The sequence below is a fragment of the Orcinus orca genome, chromosome 17 (genome assembly GCF_937001465.1).
Source record: "Orcinus orca chromosome 17, mOrcOrc1.1, whole genome shotgun sequence".
NCBI classification, from domain to species: domain Eukaryota; kingdom Metazoa; phylum Chordata; class Mammalia; order Artiodactyla; family Delphinidae; genus Orcinus; species Orcinus orca.
Genome location: NC_064575.1, coordinates 59,648,569 through 59,664,213, shown reverse-complemented (window position 1 = coordinate 59,664,213; position 15,645 = coordinate 59,648,569). Strand labels below are relative to the sequence as shown.

General features: G+C 36.6%; 1 protein-coding gene across 1 annotated transcript in view; it reads right to left on the bottom strand.

Annotated features, from left to right (window-relative positions):
- Positions 1-15,645, bottom strand: part of PKHD1L1 (PKHD1 like 1) — a 154,707-nt gene that overhangs the window by 85,030 nt on the left and 54,032 nt on the right. The window contains exons 24-34 of the mRNA XM_004282958.3: positions 14,444-14,591; positions 13,776-13,930; positions 11,874-11,996; positions 11,075-11,180; positions 8,490-8,600; positions 7,007-7,171; positions 5,666-5,787; positions 3,805-3,937; positions 3,189-3,384; positions 1,369-1,511; positions 820-924 (exon numbers count right to left, since the gene is read on the bottom strand). Coding sequence (XP_004283006.2) covers positions 820-924; positions 1,369-1,511; positions 3,189-3,384; positions 3,805-3,937; positions 5,666-5,787; positions 7,007-7,171; positions 8,490-8,600; positions 11,075-11,180; positions 11,874-11,996; positions 13,776-13,930; positions 14,444-14,591 — 1,507 coding nt within the window. The remainder of the gene's footprint in view (positions 1-819; positions 925-1,368; positions 1,512-3,188; positions 3,385-3,804; positions 3,938-5,665; positions 5,788-7,006; positions 7,172-8,489; positions 8,601-11,074; positions 11,181-11,873; positions 11,997-13,775; positions 13,931-14,443; positions 14,592-15,645) is intronic.

The following is a 15,645-nucleotide window of genomic DNA, read 5'->3' as shown; positions in this document are numbered from 1 at the left end:
CTTTTTAATTAACATTGTAAAACTTTTACATGTCTACTTTAAACACATAATAAAAATAAACAGAAATAATGGAAAGTAACATAATGAGAAGCTAAGGAAAAGATAAACCACACAACTCCAAAACTGATGACCGAGAGGCAATTTGAAAAAACTCAGAGTCAATAAACAAGTTGTTCAGAAATGTCACATGGAATATTTTTAAAAGCTCTGATCAATTCTTTTTTTTTTTTTTTTTGTGATACGCGGGCCTCTCACTGTCGCGGCCTCTCTCGTTGTGGAGCACAGGCTCCAGACGCGCAGGCTCAATAGTTGTGGCTCACGGGCCCAGCCGCTCCGCGGCACGTGGGATCTTCCCGGACCGGGGCACGAATCCGTGTCCCCTGCATCGGCAGGCAGACTCTCAACCACTGCGCCACCAGCGAAGCCCTCTGATCAATTCTTTAAACACAAAAATCTTCTCAGGCATTGAGGCACGCAAAAATCTATATAATTTCTATTTGAATATTTATTTAGAAACCCATAATGGAAGACAAACTATAGTAATTCAGGAGGTTCTATACTGCAGTAAAACCAAGTGGCAATTCCTGAACTTGGAAATCCTAAGCCTAGCCTTCTAGACTCAAGTCTACTGCTTGCTGATTCATTCTATATGTGGCCCCCTATGTCAAGTGGATAAATTCTAGACAAACTATTAACAACTTATACAAAGAAATAACAATAACTATTCTCTGAATACTTTGAAGTATTATAAGTAAAAATCAAATTAATTCCAAGGTAACATGTCTCCATTATTTACAGCAGATAAACGTTGTCTGATACCTGAATCTTCCCCACTGTTGGTAATCCTGAATACTTTCCCTGTTGAATGAACAATACATTTTATGACATTTTCTGATGATGCTGTCACATTGCAAGGGAAGGACCCTAGAAAGAAAAAGGATGGGGGAAAAAACATTTTCTCAAATAGTTTTTGTGAAATACAGAGAAGAAGTATAATTAGTAAATAGTCAAGGCCCTACAAAAGCTCCCCATTACATAGTAGGATCTTTGGTACTTTTTTCTGATGGCAATCATGTTTGAGTACTGACTAGTTTTAGAACAGAGACCTCTCCTTTTTTAAAGTGTTTTATACACGTTAAACATTTGGTAATTATTTACTGAAATCAAAAGCAGTTATTTAGTTTATTTTTACCACCTAACCAAATACACTTAACCTTTTACATGCTAATAGAAAAACAAAGCTTCCATGACTGAGAGTCATGGAAGTCACAGCACTGAGAGTCCATGACTGAGAGTCACAGCACCTACAGCACATCATTTAAGATGAGAAAAATGATAACAGCCCTCCTGTGAGGATGAAACTCTTACCCAACAGCACAGTGTTCTCAGCTAGTATTGTGCTGAATCCCAAACCCATTATAGTGATTTCAGTTCCACCATATAAGGAGCCCTTCTGTGGAAACATGCTGGTCACTTGCAAAATATACTGTATAGAAGCATTTAATTTGTCTCTGTAAAAGAAAAATTAATAGATATTTCAATGAGCATTCCATGGGGTCATGTTGTTAAACTCTTCTTAGGACCTAATTCATTTAAGAGGAAGTACTTGAATATTTAATAAAACATTACTTTCTCAAACTAGATAATCTGATAATTATCATGACCTCAATTTGGTTGGATCATATACATATATAATAGTTATTTCCCTAAATATGAAAATAACATTTCTGAAAATCCCATGGCAGGAGAATTTGAGATGGAAGAACTTAAAATACTATGGGAAAAATATGGTTATGAGAACTGAGGTCACAAGAAATACAGAAAATCCTTTAAAACATTTTATCTAGTTATTAGAATAAAACATAAAGGCATAAAAAACCCAAAAAACCCCCATAAAGGCAGCATTATCTATAAAAAAGAATAGCAATGAAATTCCATACATTTAATATAAGTAAAGTTTTGTGCAATTAATTTGAATTTATCATTCTATGTTTGTTGAAAACCTGTCATGATCTCCCTTCCCACTATTTCAAGGAGAGGATTTTTAATTTATTTTGCTTCGTTACAATGTATCTGCTAGGAGGACATCAAAACGTACAGTGCTTTTCTGACCTGACATATAGAGTTGACTTCCACATCCCAGCTCCCACCATAACTTAAATGAGTCTTTGTGTTAATTTTTATCTAACTTCCTCATCATAACTGAATTGGTAGTTTTTGAACCACCACCCAAGTACCCAGTTTTGTATGCTGTCAATTCTGCCCGTTATATCATCAAGCCAAAGCACAAGCCAACAGCTCTTCTAGAACCATGTGAGCTCTGCCCCGTGAATCTAAGAGGGGATGTAGTGCTGAAGTTTATGTTTACTGTTGCTCTTCTTTCTTCACCTCCCACAAGACTCTTCTACAATGATCTCTCCTTCTACTCTGTCATCAGTTTTACTTGCCTTTTTTTAATCCCTAAATTCCAGTTTTCTCTTTTTCTAAGTGCTCTAAACCAGTAACTTCCTTATGCCAGAACTAAAATTTTACCAGCTGACAAGCAGCTTCAGGGAAGAAAATACTAAACACCTAGTTAAAGGAAAGTTAGAGTTGGAGGAGGATTCTCTCCACCCTTTCCTTCACCTGGCAGCTCCCACCCGTTTCTTGGCTTACCTGTCACCTTTTCAGAGAACTCTTTCCAGTCCCCAGTCCCTCAGGAAAAATTAGCTCTATTATATGTTCTTGTAGCACCTGGGACCTCTTATCCATAGCCTTTTTCTCATTTATAATCCAGTTATTGATGTAATCATCTGTTTGAAATCTGCCTCCCCAACAAAATTGTGGGCACCATTAAGGTGGGGGACACATCCCTCTTATTCCCCACTATAAATCCAGCACTGAGAAAGTGCCTGCCCCCCAGTAACTTCTTGATAAGTATTTCCAGAATGAATGAAAGTCATGTGACATATACATAAACCTAGTTCTGCAGAGAAATCTTACAACCTAATCTGAATGGTATTGGTCTCAAACCTAAGCATCATACTGCATGTTATGAGAAATTTTCAGAATCTTTTGCAAAAGGAATTGTAGAAAGGTGAAGAGAGCAACTGAAATATTATAAGGTTAATGACTATTTCTCTTCCTATCTCAATATATTAGCACCATGTGTTCCACAGCTCTGTCAAAGTTTATGGTCATTACCATACCTTGTTGACGCAAAACCCCAGTTTCTGACTTCTACACAGATACCATGTTTTCCAGGAGACAACTTGGGCAAAAGGCATCTAATATCTGTGAAGTTCCAGTGAAGGACCTGGCAGGATTTTCCTCCAACATAGACCTCCATGTTTTGTGTGAGTTCATTTCCAAAGTTATAACCCTTAATTGTTAAATTAACTTCTCCTATTATTTTAAAAGAAAAGTTTTACAAAAAGAGTCAATGTATTATCTAGCGCAAAATTTGAATATTAAGTCAACCAACTCATCTCTTATGTTTCAATGGATTTAGGAAATCCTAACACTTTCAGAGGTAAAAGAAAATCAATGAAAGAGTTGATAGCTGCCACATGGAGATAAAATTCATGTTTAATTGTTTAACAGGGAAAAATATGGCAAAGAACTTTAAAAATTAATATTTTTCTTATTATTGCACATGCTCAAAGTGATATAATAAACAGACCAATTTATGGTTAAAAAAGAAAACCTGTGACAGGTTTTGCTTTAAGAAACACAACTGCAGAGAAACTGCTTCAAAAACTTTTTTAGAAATGGTATACACATACATATATATCAAATGACTAATCTTATTGAAGAATTTCTTACCCAGTATTGTCCGTACTTTGGGACTAAAATCAGTTATAACTGGAGTCTGTAAACAATTATAGCTATAAGCATTCTTTGCCATGGCTTGAAATCCACTGGTAATAACTGATATATCAACTGTACCCTCAATTCTCTGAAATAAGAGGACAAAAATAAAACAATTAGAAAATATTAAATGTTGAGACACAGAAATTCAATGGCTAAAAACAAATAGAATTATTCAAAATAAACTTCCAAAGATGTTTTTTTCTCAAAGTCATGAATCAGAGTTAACTATCAGATATTTAGAAAGTTGTGGTGTCAAATGCAGGTTGCATGTTTGAATTCTTTAGATAAAGCTATATGATATAGTGGTTTTGTGGGTGTTTATGATCAATTCAAATGCATCTATAGTATCGGATTTCCCAGGGTTCTGCAATATAGTTCAGATGTTCTGGACAAGTGAGCCTCTCTCTCTTTTTTTTAAAAAATAAATTTATTTATTTATTTATTTACTTATGGCTGCATTGGGTCTTCCTTGCTGCACGCAGGCTTTCTCTAGTTGCAGCAAGGGGGGGGCTACTCTCTGTTGCAGTGCGTGGGCTTCTCATTGCGGTGGCTTCTCTTGTTGTGGAGCACGGGTTCTAGGAGTGCGGGCTTCAGTAGTTGTGGCTTGCAGGCTCTAGAGCACAGGCTCAGTAGTTGTGGCACATGGGCTTAGTTGCTTCGCGGCATGTGGGATCTTCCCGGACCAGGGCTTGAACCCGTGTCCCCTGCATTTGCAGGCGGTTTCTTAACCGCTGCGCCACCAGGGAAGTCCCTGGACAAGTGATTCTCTAATTAATAAAGCATACGATACTTAAAGTTTTGAGCTTTTTGCTCTTAAAATAGGCTTGAATGTAATTTTTGTTCCTCTTCATGGACAAATGACATTATTATAAACTTTGCTGACATAGTTCCAGAATCCAAGACTAAAAGCTAAGAAAAATATTTGGTGCTTTCACCAGTATAGCACCTATACAATTCCCAATTAGGAAAAATCGTTTTCCTAGCATCTAGTACTTAGTGCACACTCAGTGCTTAATTGAATGACATAATTCAAACAAAGCTTTAATTTACTATATCCGCCAGATTCTCATCTCCACCATTCAGTCCAACACATGCTCAAATTCACTTTTCCTACATCAACTACATAATAATTCCCACCCTTAATCTACTACGTTTTTAAATATTAGTGACTGAATTCACTCCTTTTGCACATAGTAAGTAAAACAGAGTCTTGGTATAAATTTAAACACCATTTTAAAAAATAAAGAACAATGACTGGTCCTGAGATGTAATATTCCATGGGAAACTTTACACTGTGTGTGTTTTGCCAACAAACTGAAACGTTAACATATTTAAAATATATATTCCTTAAAAAAACCCCAAAATGTCTAGAATGGCTTCCCTGAATTTTTTAGACTATTTATTACTGCTATATTTTTTTCATCCTTGGATTTACCTTGTCAACTCCCATTCATCATCCTTCCACCTCTGATAGGACATCAACTTTTCCATGAAACTCTTCCTGACACCCTCTCCCCGCTGTATTTTATCTTCATTTTGTGTCTACTTCTATCATTTCAAATGGAACACACTATTTAACATTGGTTTATATGTATGTCTTCCTTAATGATGTTAAGTATCTAGAATGTGGAAGATAATATTTGGTATTTGGATCTCGGCAAAAAATGTTGACGAAATAATTGTTAAAGAGCATAACTGAAACTCTGCACTTGCTATAGGTAAATAAGGCATTTGTTTAACCCTTTACTGAGATGCTCCTTAATTCATACAAGTTCAGACTTAGAAGAAAAATGACTGAAATCAGATGCCTTACTTTTGGTGTTCTGCAGGTTATCTTATTCAAATCCCCTTCAATTACATTGCAGGTTTCATTGCCGACTAATACCTTTGAATTTTCATTAAAGCCAAATCCAGATAGAGTCAGAAGAGTACCACCTTCATAAGTAAAAACACAAAATCAGACAACAAAAACACATTAGATTAACTATAACAAAAAGACACTTTGGCAGTCATCTAACATCATTCAAGAATTGTCTAATCATCCAAGAGACAGGTTGGCAAATAGATCAAGGACCAGCCTCGAGATATATAGAATCATCACCACATACCCGAGTCTGAGCTCTGGAGTCTGGAGCCGTAAAGGGGTTGCGCTAAGTGATTTAATGAAATAACACAGATTTGCAACTAACATTTGTTTTTGTGTCTTCATCCTAAAGAGAAATTATGCTATTTCTATTTACTCAACCAGTGGGAAATGAGAGTGAATTAAGACTCATACAAAATCCCAAATTTTAATACCTTTAAGTAAAAGAAAAACTAAGAAAAAATCCCAACAAAATAAAAATAACATAAAATACAAAAACAGGGCTTCCCTGGTGGCGCAGTGGTTGAGAGTCCGCCTGCCGATGCAGGGGACACAGGTTCGTGCCCCAGTCCTGGAAGGAAGATTCCACATGCCACGGAGCAGCTGGGCCCGTGAGCCATGGCCGCTGAGCCTGCGTGTCCGGAGCCTGTGCTCCGCAACGAGAGAGGCCACAGCAGTGAGAGGCCCATGTACCGCAAAAAACAAAACGAAACAAAACAAAAAAAACATATATATATATATATACACACACATATATATATGTATATATAAACAGAACACACCAAAAAGATCAAGGCCAAAGCACAAAATCCACACTTAAGCATGGTCAAACAAACAAACAAAACACAAAGGAAATGAAGCAGGATAGGAAAATGTGTTATTTTCTTTCCATCTTCTGCGTCAGCATCCCTTTCCCTGATTTGTTTCTGGAACTTTTTCCGGGTCTAGTAGCTCCACTGAGACTGTGATTATAAATGGAGCAGCTGGTAAGCAGAATAATAACTAATAAATCTTATCTTGACATAATTAATGAGCTTGTTATAGACACATGTAATAACTGATGATATTAATTCAATAACCTAAGACGTAAGTAGAAGCAGTCACCCTGACTTGTGCTTCATAAGGAAAGAATTAGTCATCCACTGAGTCGCTGTGCCTTCTAAAAGAGGAGTCTCCTTTGTTCTATATGAGGAAGGTTTGGAGTCCTCGCCCTTCACCCTGTTCTAGAAACAGTTCAATAAATGATGGAAATGTATGCAATTTTCTTTGTTTGGAACAATTAACTATTACCCGCTAGGCTTCCAGAAGCAGGCCAGATGTGTGAGATCTGACTCTGATAAATGAAGTGTAATTCCTCCTCCTCTGTATTCTGTGCTAGTCCAACATCAGCTATGGACACAGCAACTGGGAAACGTCCAGCACTCCCATTCAGAATCTGGCAGTTGATCTCATTTTCTTGTGATAAAAGAAGAAGAAAATGATCAAGAAATGCTTTTGTTAGATAAAATTACTGAAATTTTATATTTTCAAATATAAACAGTGGCCTTCATTTTTATACTCCAAGAAATATATCTAAGGAAGACTACTCATATATTAATGGGAGGAAAACCTTTACGAACTACCTCATGTTACGAATCAGACAGGGCTAGAAAAGAGTAAGGTAAAATAATAATGAAAGTGGAGTAAACAATTTGCTCCTGAGTACTACACTGTGGCAAAAAAGTTACTATAAGAATTTTAAATCCTAACCTATAAGATCATTTATATGAATAATTCTAAACACTTTGGTCCAATATATTGTTTATGTCCCAAACTGAGTAAAATATTAGGTTTCAACAAGAAAACTGATAAAAACTAAGTGAAAAACATTCTTCACTTCATTTAGAACAGCATATGTGCACTTATAATACAGGTGCAATACTAACTATTAGATCTCAAGAATGCATAGAAGATGTAAATTAAAAACAACTTAGGGCTTCCCTGGTGGCGCAGTGGTTGAGAGTCCGCCTGCTGATGCAGGGGACGCGGGTTCATGCCCCGGTCCGGGAAGATCCCACATGCCGCGGAGCGGCTGGGCCCGTGAGCCATGGCCACTGAGCCTGCGCATCTGGAGCCTCTGCTCCGCAACGGGAGAGGCCACAACGGTGAGAGGCCCACGTACCGCAAACAAAACAAAACAAAACAAAAAACAACTAAAATGATATGGAAGGTGAATTTGCTTATGTAATTCCAACTTATTAAAATTAATAAAAATACCTAGGATTATGAAAGACAATTTTTAGGGAGACAAATAATTATGGTCCTCATTTTTCCATAAATAGAAAATATGATCTTTAAATTCTACATTAATACATAGAGGACTATGAAGTTTGGACTAGAAGTCCAGGAAGATGGCTATGCCCTCTTGCTATGACTAATGAGGCATTTTCAAAGCATGGGCAGAGGGGACCATGCAATATCAGAGCTGCAGTTCATGTATTTTTGTGTACCAGAGACACACTAAAGAAGGAAAGATTTCATGTAATCACTTTATGAGGAAAAAGAACAAAAATCAACTGCTATGGGATAAAGACACTGTACCACAGTGAAAGAATTAGTCTGTAGTCATAACCAAAGATTAAAAAAGTAAGGTATTTATCCAGAGCAGTTTGCCAATTTCATAACCCCAAAGATACTCTATAGGAAAATCAGTATTATAACACTGCTCTTTGATTCTACTTTCTCTTAGAGAAAAACAATTAGACTCAAAAATAATGATTTTAAAAGAATCTACCATTCACAGAAAGAAGAGAGCAACCTGCTGGTCCAACTGAGACCGATACAGTTGAACTAGGAGAAAATCCCGAGCCTGATACGGTTAGAATTGTGCTTTCTTCATAGGACCCTGAAAAGGATAAATTTAAATAACAATATTAAAATGACAAAACATAGAATCTGTTGTTATGAAATCAGGTATTTCTCAGAGAAAAGTGAGCCTATCTTCTAAAAGATATAAACAATATGCCTATAAGCAAGCAGGGAAAAAAGACATTTATTTAGCAATGGTACATTTTTTCCATTGAATTACTGCACAGTGCTTCGTGTTTTGAATCTGTGTGTTTATAGGGATTAGTGGAAAGAATTATCTGACTAAGTATAGAATGTTGTAAGGAAAGGAAAATCATTCTTATGACAAAGAAATTAAACAGACATTTCCATATGGTAACTTAGACTAGGACAGAACCGCCATCACAAACTCCTGAGAATAAACTGTACAATAAGTTTAGTAGACACTTTCCATTTGAAATAGGATATGATTACTTTATCTGGGATGATACCCATCCTAAAGTGCCTGGGCTATTCCAGGTTTATACTTGCTGGCCCAGCATCCCATACTGAATGTTCTCCATTCACTCTTAAAGGTATCCAGATTTGATCGATAAATGACATGGTCACCCGACTCCCATAACATCACACACAACACAGATTATAAATGGATTTAAACAGCTAAGAATGAAAAACAAAACTTCAAAATTTTAGAAGAAACATAACCGAATACCTTAATGACGTTAATGTAGAGATGGATTTCTTAAATAAGATACAAAAAGCCATGGTTATCCATAAAGGAAAAGATATATAAATTAAAATAAATCAGTGATTTAAATGTATCCATGAACAAGATACAAAAAAAATCATAAGTGAAATACTGGGAGAATATGTGTGCAAAGGATCAGCAAACATAACATACAATATACAGTGCAAGTTGATAGAAAAATGACAATCTGATAAGTGGATAAAAGATGTTAACAAGCAATTTGCAGAAGAAGAAATAATCTAAATGTCCAAGAAACATACAAGAAGATATTCCTGTGCATTACTAATCAGGGAATAGACAACATTAAAGCAATGATGAGATAACTTCTTACACTCATCAGATTGACCAAAATTAGAAACTCATCATATGAAGTGTTGGCAAAGATGTGGGGAATATGGTGCTCTCATACCCACTGGAGGTACAGCCACTTTGGGGAGCAATTTGGTCACCTAATGAACTGAATACACATATACCCATTAATCCACATGTAGGTATAAACCCTAAAGAAGCTCTAGCATGTATGTTATAGTAGATTTGTACAAGAAAGCTCAATAGAGTCATGTGTAAAAACAAAAAACTTGTAAATGATGTAAATGTCCATCAACAGAAGAACAAATAAATTGGTGTATCCATGAAGTATTTTAGTGATGAATTAGATATACATAAAACCATATAAATATTTCTCAAAATGAATGCTGAATGACAAAAGATGCAAATGATATTTACAATGTAATAGCTCATTTGTAAACTTAAAAAAATGGCAAAATTACCATATGTGTGTTATACACAAAAGGTATTTAAAATGGCACGGGACTTCCCTGGTGGGGCAGTGGTTGAGAGTCTGCCTGCCGATACAGGGGACACGGGTTCGTGCCCCGGTCTGGGAAGATCCCACATGCCATGGAGCGGCTGGGCCTGTGAGCCATGGCTGCTGAGTCTGCGCGTCCGGAGCCTGTGCTCCGCAACGGGAGACGCCACAACAGTGAGAGGCCCGCGTACCACAAAACAAAACAAAACAAAACAAAAAATCAAACAAATAAAATGGCATGGAAGAATACACACAAAATTAATTATTGTGATTGCCTCTGGGGAAGTTCGTAGGGGACTAACACTGAGCATGGTGCTTAGAGAGAACTAGAATTATAAAAAAGTCTGAAGAATATATTATTTCAACACTAAGTTGTGCTGTTTTAAAGATTTCAATGGGTTTTTTCTTTTCGTTTGATTTATAATTAGCAGGTGAATTTTCATACTAGTCAACAAGACTAAATATATGACTATAGTATCTGAGCTTACCTTTCTGACTGAAAAAAAGCCACCCCTTACAATCCTTGGTCGTGCTGTTTATTTCAATCCTTGGGAGTTCAGACATAATATAATCTGTTTTTTTTTTTAAAGCAATCACATACTATGAGGGTATTTTACAATGTGTCCCCCTAGACTGAGTTCTTGTCAATAATTTTTCTATCTCTTATTCTCAAATCTAGGACCTAATTATTTTCTTTTACTAAACAGCAGCTCTCTTTTACTGGCATTTTAGTACTATATCTCCTAGAAGTTGGTGAAACTGGAGAAGCAGAATACTAGTGAGTCCGACTTCAACAGTGATATTTTTTGCAAAGATAATTAATGATCTTTCCATAGCTTTCTGATCTGGTAGATTTTTTTCACTATGTAGAACTGTCTGCTTGCCTTAGTTAGAATATAAAAAAATCATTATCAGAGTTTACATTTTTGCTAATTGTCTTCCACCCCATACTCTAAGTTTGAAAGCAAGAGATTACCTTGGGAAGGGCTTATGGCCCAGACTTGAGGAGTAGTTGTGGGATCCCATGTAAACCCACAGTCACCTGAACATTTAGCGGGGATTTCATTAACATAGACTTCAACCTTCAAATAAAGAAACACAGAGGTAACAAGGGTAGCATGCTTAAATAGACTATGCATAGGATTTAGAAAAAGTAATGGAAATTTGCTTGTTTGCTGGTTTGTTGGTTTCCAAAAATCAGTCTATTCTATTTATACTTTTCCTGTTTTGACACTTCATTGATTCATTCAGCGAATGTGTCCATTATACGTCAGGCACAGTTGTAAACGTATCAAGCACATTTAACAAAACAGATGACATCCCTGCTGTTACTGAACTTATATTCTAGTGGAGGTAGGACAGAGGGCCTTGCATAAGGCTATAAACTTACAAAAAAAAGAAAATGCACATTATGCCCTGGGGGTGATAAGTGCTATGAAGAAAAATAAAGGTTGCTCTTGGGAAAGTCACCTAAACTCCATACAATTTAATTTCCTCATCAGTAAGTGGTAATATTAATAATTACTTTACAGAGTTACTATAAAGATTAAATGAAAGAATATATTTTCAAATACTAACAGTAGAGCTTAAAATCTTTTATCATAAGGAAGATAATTTTCCCCAAAGTCACAAAATAATATCATTGAGTTGATCATCTGTTAACAAATAGTCACATGAAAAATAAAGATGTCATCTCTTCTTTTTACCAGGTCTTTAATGTATTACAAAATAGTTATACATTTAAAATTACATCACGAGGAAACTTTCAAAAATACCTGTGGCTGTTTGCTGGGTGTACGAAGTAGGTCTCCCAGTATGCGCCGTCTGAATAAGCCACCTTCCTTTATCCTTGTAACCATCACGTTAGCCTTTTCTCCAAAAATGTTGGAATCATTGATCTATTTTTAGATGAGATTATTTTACTAGAAAGGTTATAATAAATATGATCACAGTAGTTTTTCTTTTTAAGTTTAAGCATGGTTAAAAGTGAAAAGCCAAAGGATGAAAAAAATTCAAAGCCATTTAATCACATTTTTTAAAAAGAAGCCTATTCAAAAATGATCATAATCTACCCAAGAAAAAAACTGATAACATCATTGCAGTATCATATATTGCATCAATTACAACTTGAATTAAATGACTAAAATTAACTTGAATATTTAGGATAAAATACGTCTAAGGAACATGAATTTACTTAATTTGATTTTTTCAAAATATTCTATACTCTTTCTGAATATGACCATTTTGATAAACCGTTCTTTCCACCCGCGAGTCAACTTCTCCCCTTTAGCATTTTTGGCCTCTACCAAAACTACTCTTGGTTTTTCAGCCACTCACGGAGTTATATTTTCTGCCAATGGTAAAAATGAAACCAAATCAGATCAATATGTATAATTTGGTCATTCCAAAATCGTGCTGCCAATATGGTAGCCCTCAGACGCATACAGGGTCTAGCAAAGAGACAGGAGTCTCCATGCTGGGCCTGTGGGAGCCAAAGTGACCAGGAGCAGAAATGATGAATAAAGCAGAGGAGACTGGTCAGGAAAGAGTGAAGGGAGTAGGTGTGCAGGCATCAGCAGAGGACCAAGAGGAGATCAGTCACTAGAGCTGTCTCAGTTGCAGAATTTTCTTATTCTAGTTTCTGGCCATATGTTTCCTTAAAATAACCCCCATATCTTTATGACATCTATACAATCTATGTATGGTACATTATATTCTATGTTTATTGTTTATATACCTTTTTTTGAATCTCCTGTCCCCCAGCACCTCTGTTTTACCCAAATTGGTTTTATAAGTAGAATTCTGTATTTATTTCCACCGTCTGTATCATTTTAACAACCATTTTTCTATTGATGGGAATTTCGGTTTCTAGGTTTTTTTACTATTACAAATAATGCTGCAGTGACTAACTTTGTGCCTATTTCATTTCATATTTGTATTATTATTTCAGTAGGAGAGAGTAACACAGCTGAGACTGCTGAATCATAAGGTATCTATATTCAGATACAATTAAATTATCCTTCCAAAAGCTCGTACTAATTTACTGTCTCACCAAGAGTGCATGAGGATGAGAGTGCATCTCACACTCTCGTCATCACTACAAAGCATCGTATTTTTGATGTCTGATATCTGAGCCCCCAGTCTCTTCTAGACCCTTCTCTGTCACATATTCTGAGCCTGACTTCCCTCCCTGCCCCCAACCACACTCTAAGCAAAAGTAATTAGATGAGCTCTTAAGGTGTGGCTCTGTTATGAACTTGAAAAGGTCATCTTTGAAACCAGAAAAGTATCCAAGGTCCTAAGAACACAGCTCTAGGGCACAGTGGTAGAATTAAAGGACAGCAACGCTGGTTATGCTTGGCCCCCCTTTCGTATACCCAGATTTAGTTCTGAGACTGCCCTTGCCTGTGCCCCTCCTGCCCCTGTCAAAGGTCTTCTAGCCGGCATATTCTCCCATAAGGGATCAGGAATAAAGCACCAACAGCTATTCTCCATGAAAGAGAATGCCTGGTCAACTTAATTTACAACAATCTTCTTCTGTTTCCTTTTATTACTGTTTAGGCTATAGCTTGCAGTTTTAAAATACACACAGTCTCCATTTCTTTTTGGAATGAGGCAGGGTGCAAATAAGCAACGAACACATATAAGAAAACAGAAACCAGGCGAAGTAAGGGAACCTGCAGCAGATTCTGCTTTCCACATGTGCTTCTCCACTTGACGTGCCATGAGTATCCAGCACAGCTTCCCTCTCGTGTAACTGAGACTTGTCCCACTTCTTCTAGACTCTGGAGAGCAAACTGCAAATCTGCAGCTGACGCAGCAGCGGGAATACCTGCACTCGCAGAAGGATGGCAAACAGCGGGAGTCAAAAATTCACAAACCTATGGCCACCCTTAACATACATGAAATGTGTTTTGTCACTTGTAAACCAACTGTCCTCCTCCAAATACAGAAAAAATGAAATCTGCATATTACTTAGGCAACACATTTATATATTTCTGAGAAACAAAAATTACATGAGTAATGTACTTCAGACATTGAGCCTTGGCTCAAATACTTAAAAAAAAAAAATCAGTTAACTTTATAGATAACCAGTAAGCTATGGATGTAAGAGAAACAAACTTTTGGGAATTTAACCTGGTATATCTGGTGAGGTGATGAAGAAAATGTGAAAATGCCATTTTTCTGAACAATTTAGTTTTACATTACTGACATAATCTCAGCTCTATAAATTACATAGAGAAATAATATTAAAAAGAAATACACCAAAATGTTTATGATGGTTGTCTAGATCAGTACAGTCCCACTGATACATAGACCAAAGTTATGAACTTTTTTCATATACCTTTGAGAATATGTCCGTAAGCGTGAATGTCAAAGCTGCCACTTAGAGGTGGAGATGCTGCTTGAACTCTTTGAATACGAATCTTTGATTCCCCAGGCCAATTATTTCCTCTGTAAACAGACTCATTCTCTGTCTCGTTTGTGATTGTCTAGTTTCCAAAATAAATATTGACAAAATGATTAAACATAACAATGGCTAACCAGATTTCTATTTCACCAGCATACAATCCTGTGACATGACATAAATGAGCCTCAGGTATTCAGGACTCCTCAGAACGTTAAGGAGAGTCACATAAATCAACACAGGCTATACCTATATGGCTGCGATAATGAGGCCCAAGTCAACTCAGTCATCTGTGCAGCAATCAGCTGGAACCACAGTAATACCTCATTAATTCAGAGTGCACCTACCATCGCTCAAGGAACAAATATTTATTGAGCAGGCATTCTGTTCAAGGTACAATGCTAATCACAATGGGAAGGCAAAGAAACATGAGATACGGTCTTGGCTATCAAAAAATTAAACACCTTTTTGGAGAAATAACATATGGAAGCTTGAAAACCTAACTAACAATAAAAGGAAGTATATGATCAATACAGTGACTGATCCAGACTCAGGAAATACCTGTCTAATGTTGAGTGTCAGTCAACTGACAGAAGAAACATGTGCAATAAAAATCCATAGATTGTAACTCTAAGAGGGAAGATGATATTCTCCTGCTTCTGATCCCTGCTAATTTTGTGGAATTTAAAATTATAAGCTCTGGGGGACTTCCCTGGTGGGACTTCCCTGGCGGTCTGGCAGTTAAGACTCTGCGCTCTCAATGCAGGGGGCCTGGGTTCGATCCCTAGTCAGGAGACTAGATACCACATGCTCAATGAAAGATCCTGCACATGGCAACGAAGATCCCATGTGCAGCAACTAAGACCGGGTGCAGCAAATAAGTAAATATTTTTAAAAAATAAATAAAATAAAATTATAAGCTCTATTGCCCACATAAAGGAGTGAACGTAAGTGCCAAAAGACATATGCAAGAATGTTCAGAGCAGCTTTATTTATAATAACCCCAAACTGGAAATAGTGCAAAAGCCCATCAATAGAAAGGATAAATGGTTGTATATTAATACCATGGAATATTGTATAGCAATGAAAAAGAACGAACTATAGCTAGCTATACGCAACAGCATGAACCTCACATTATC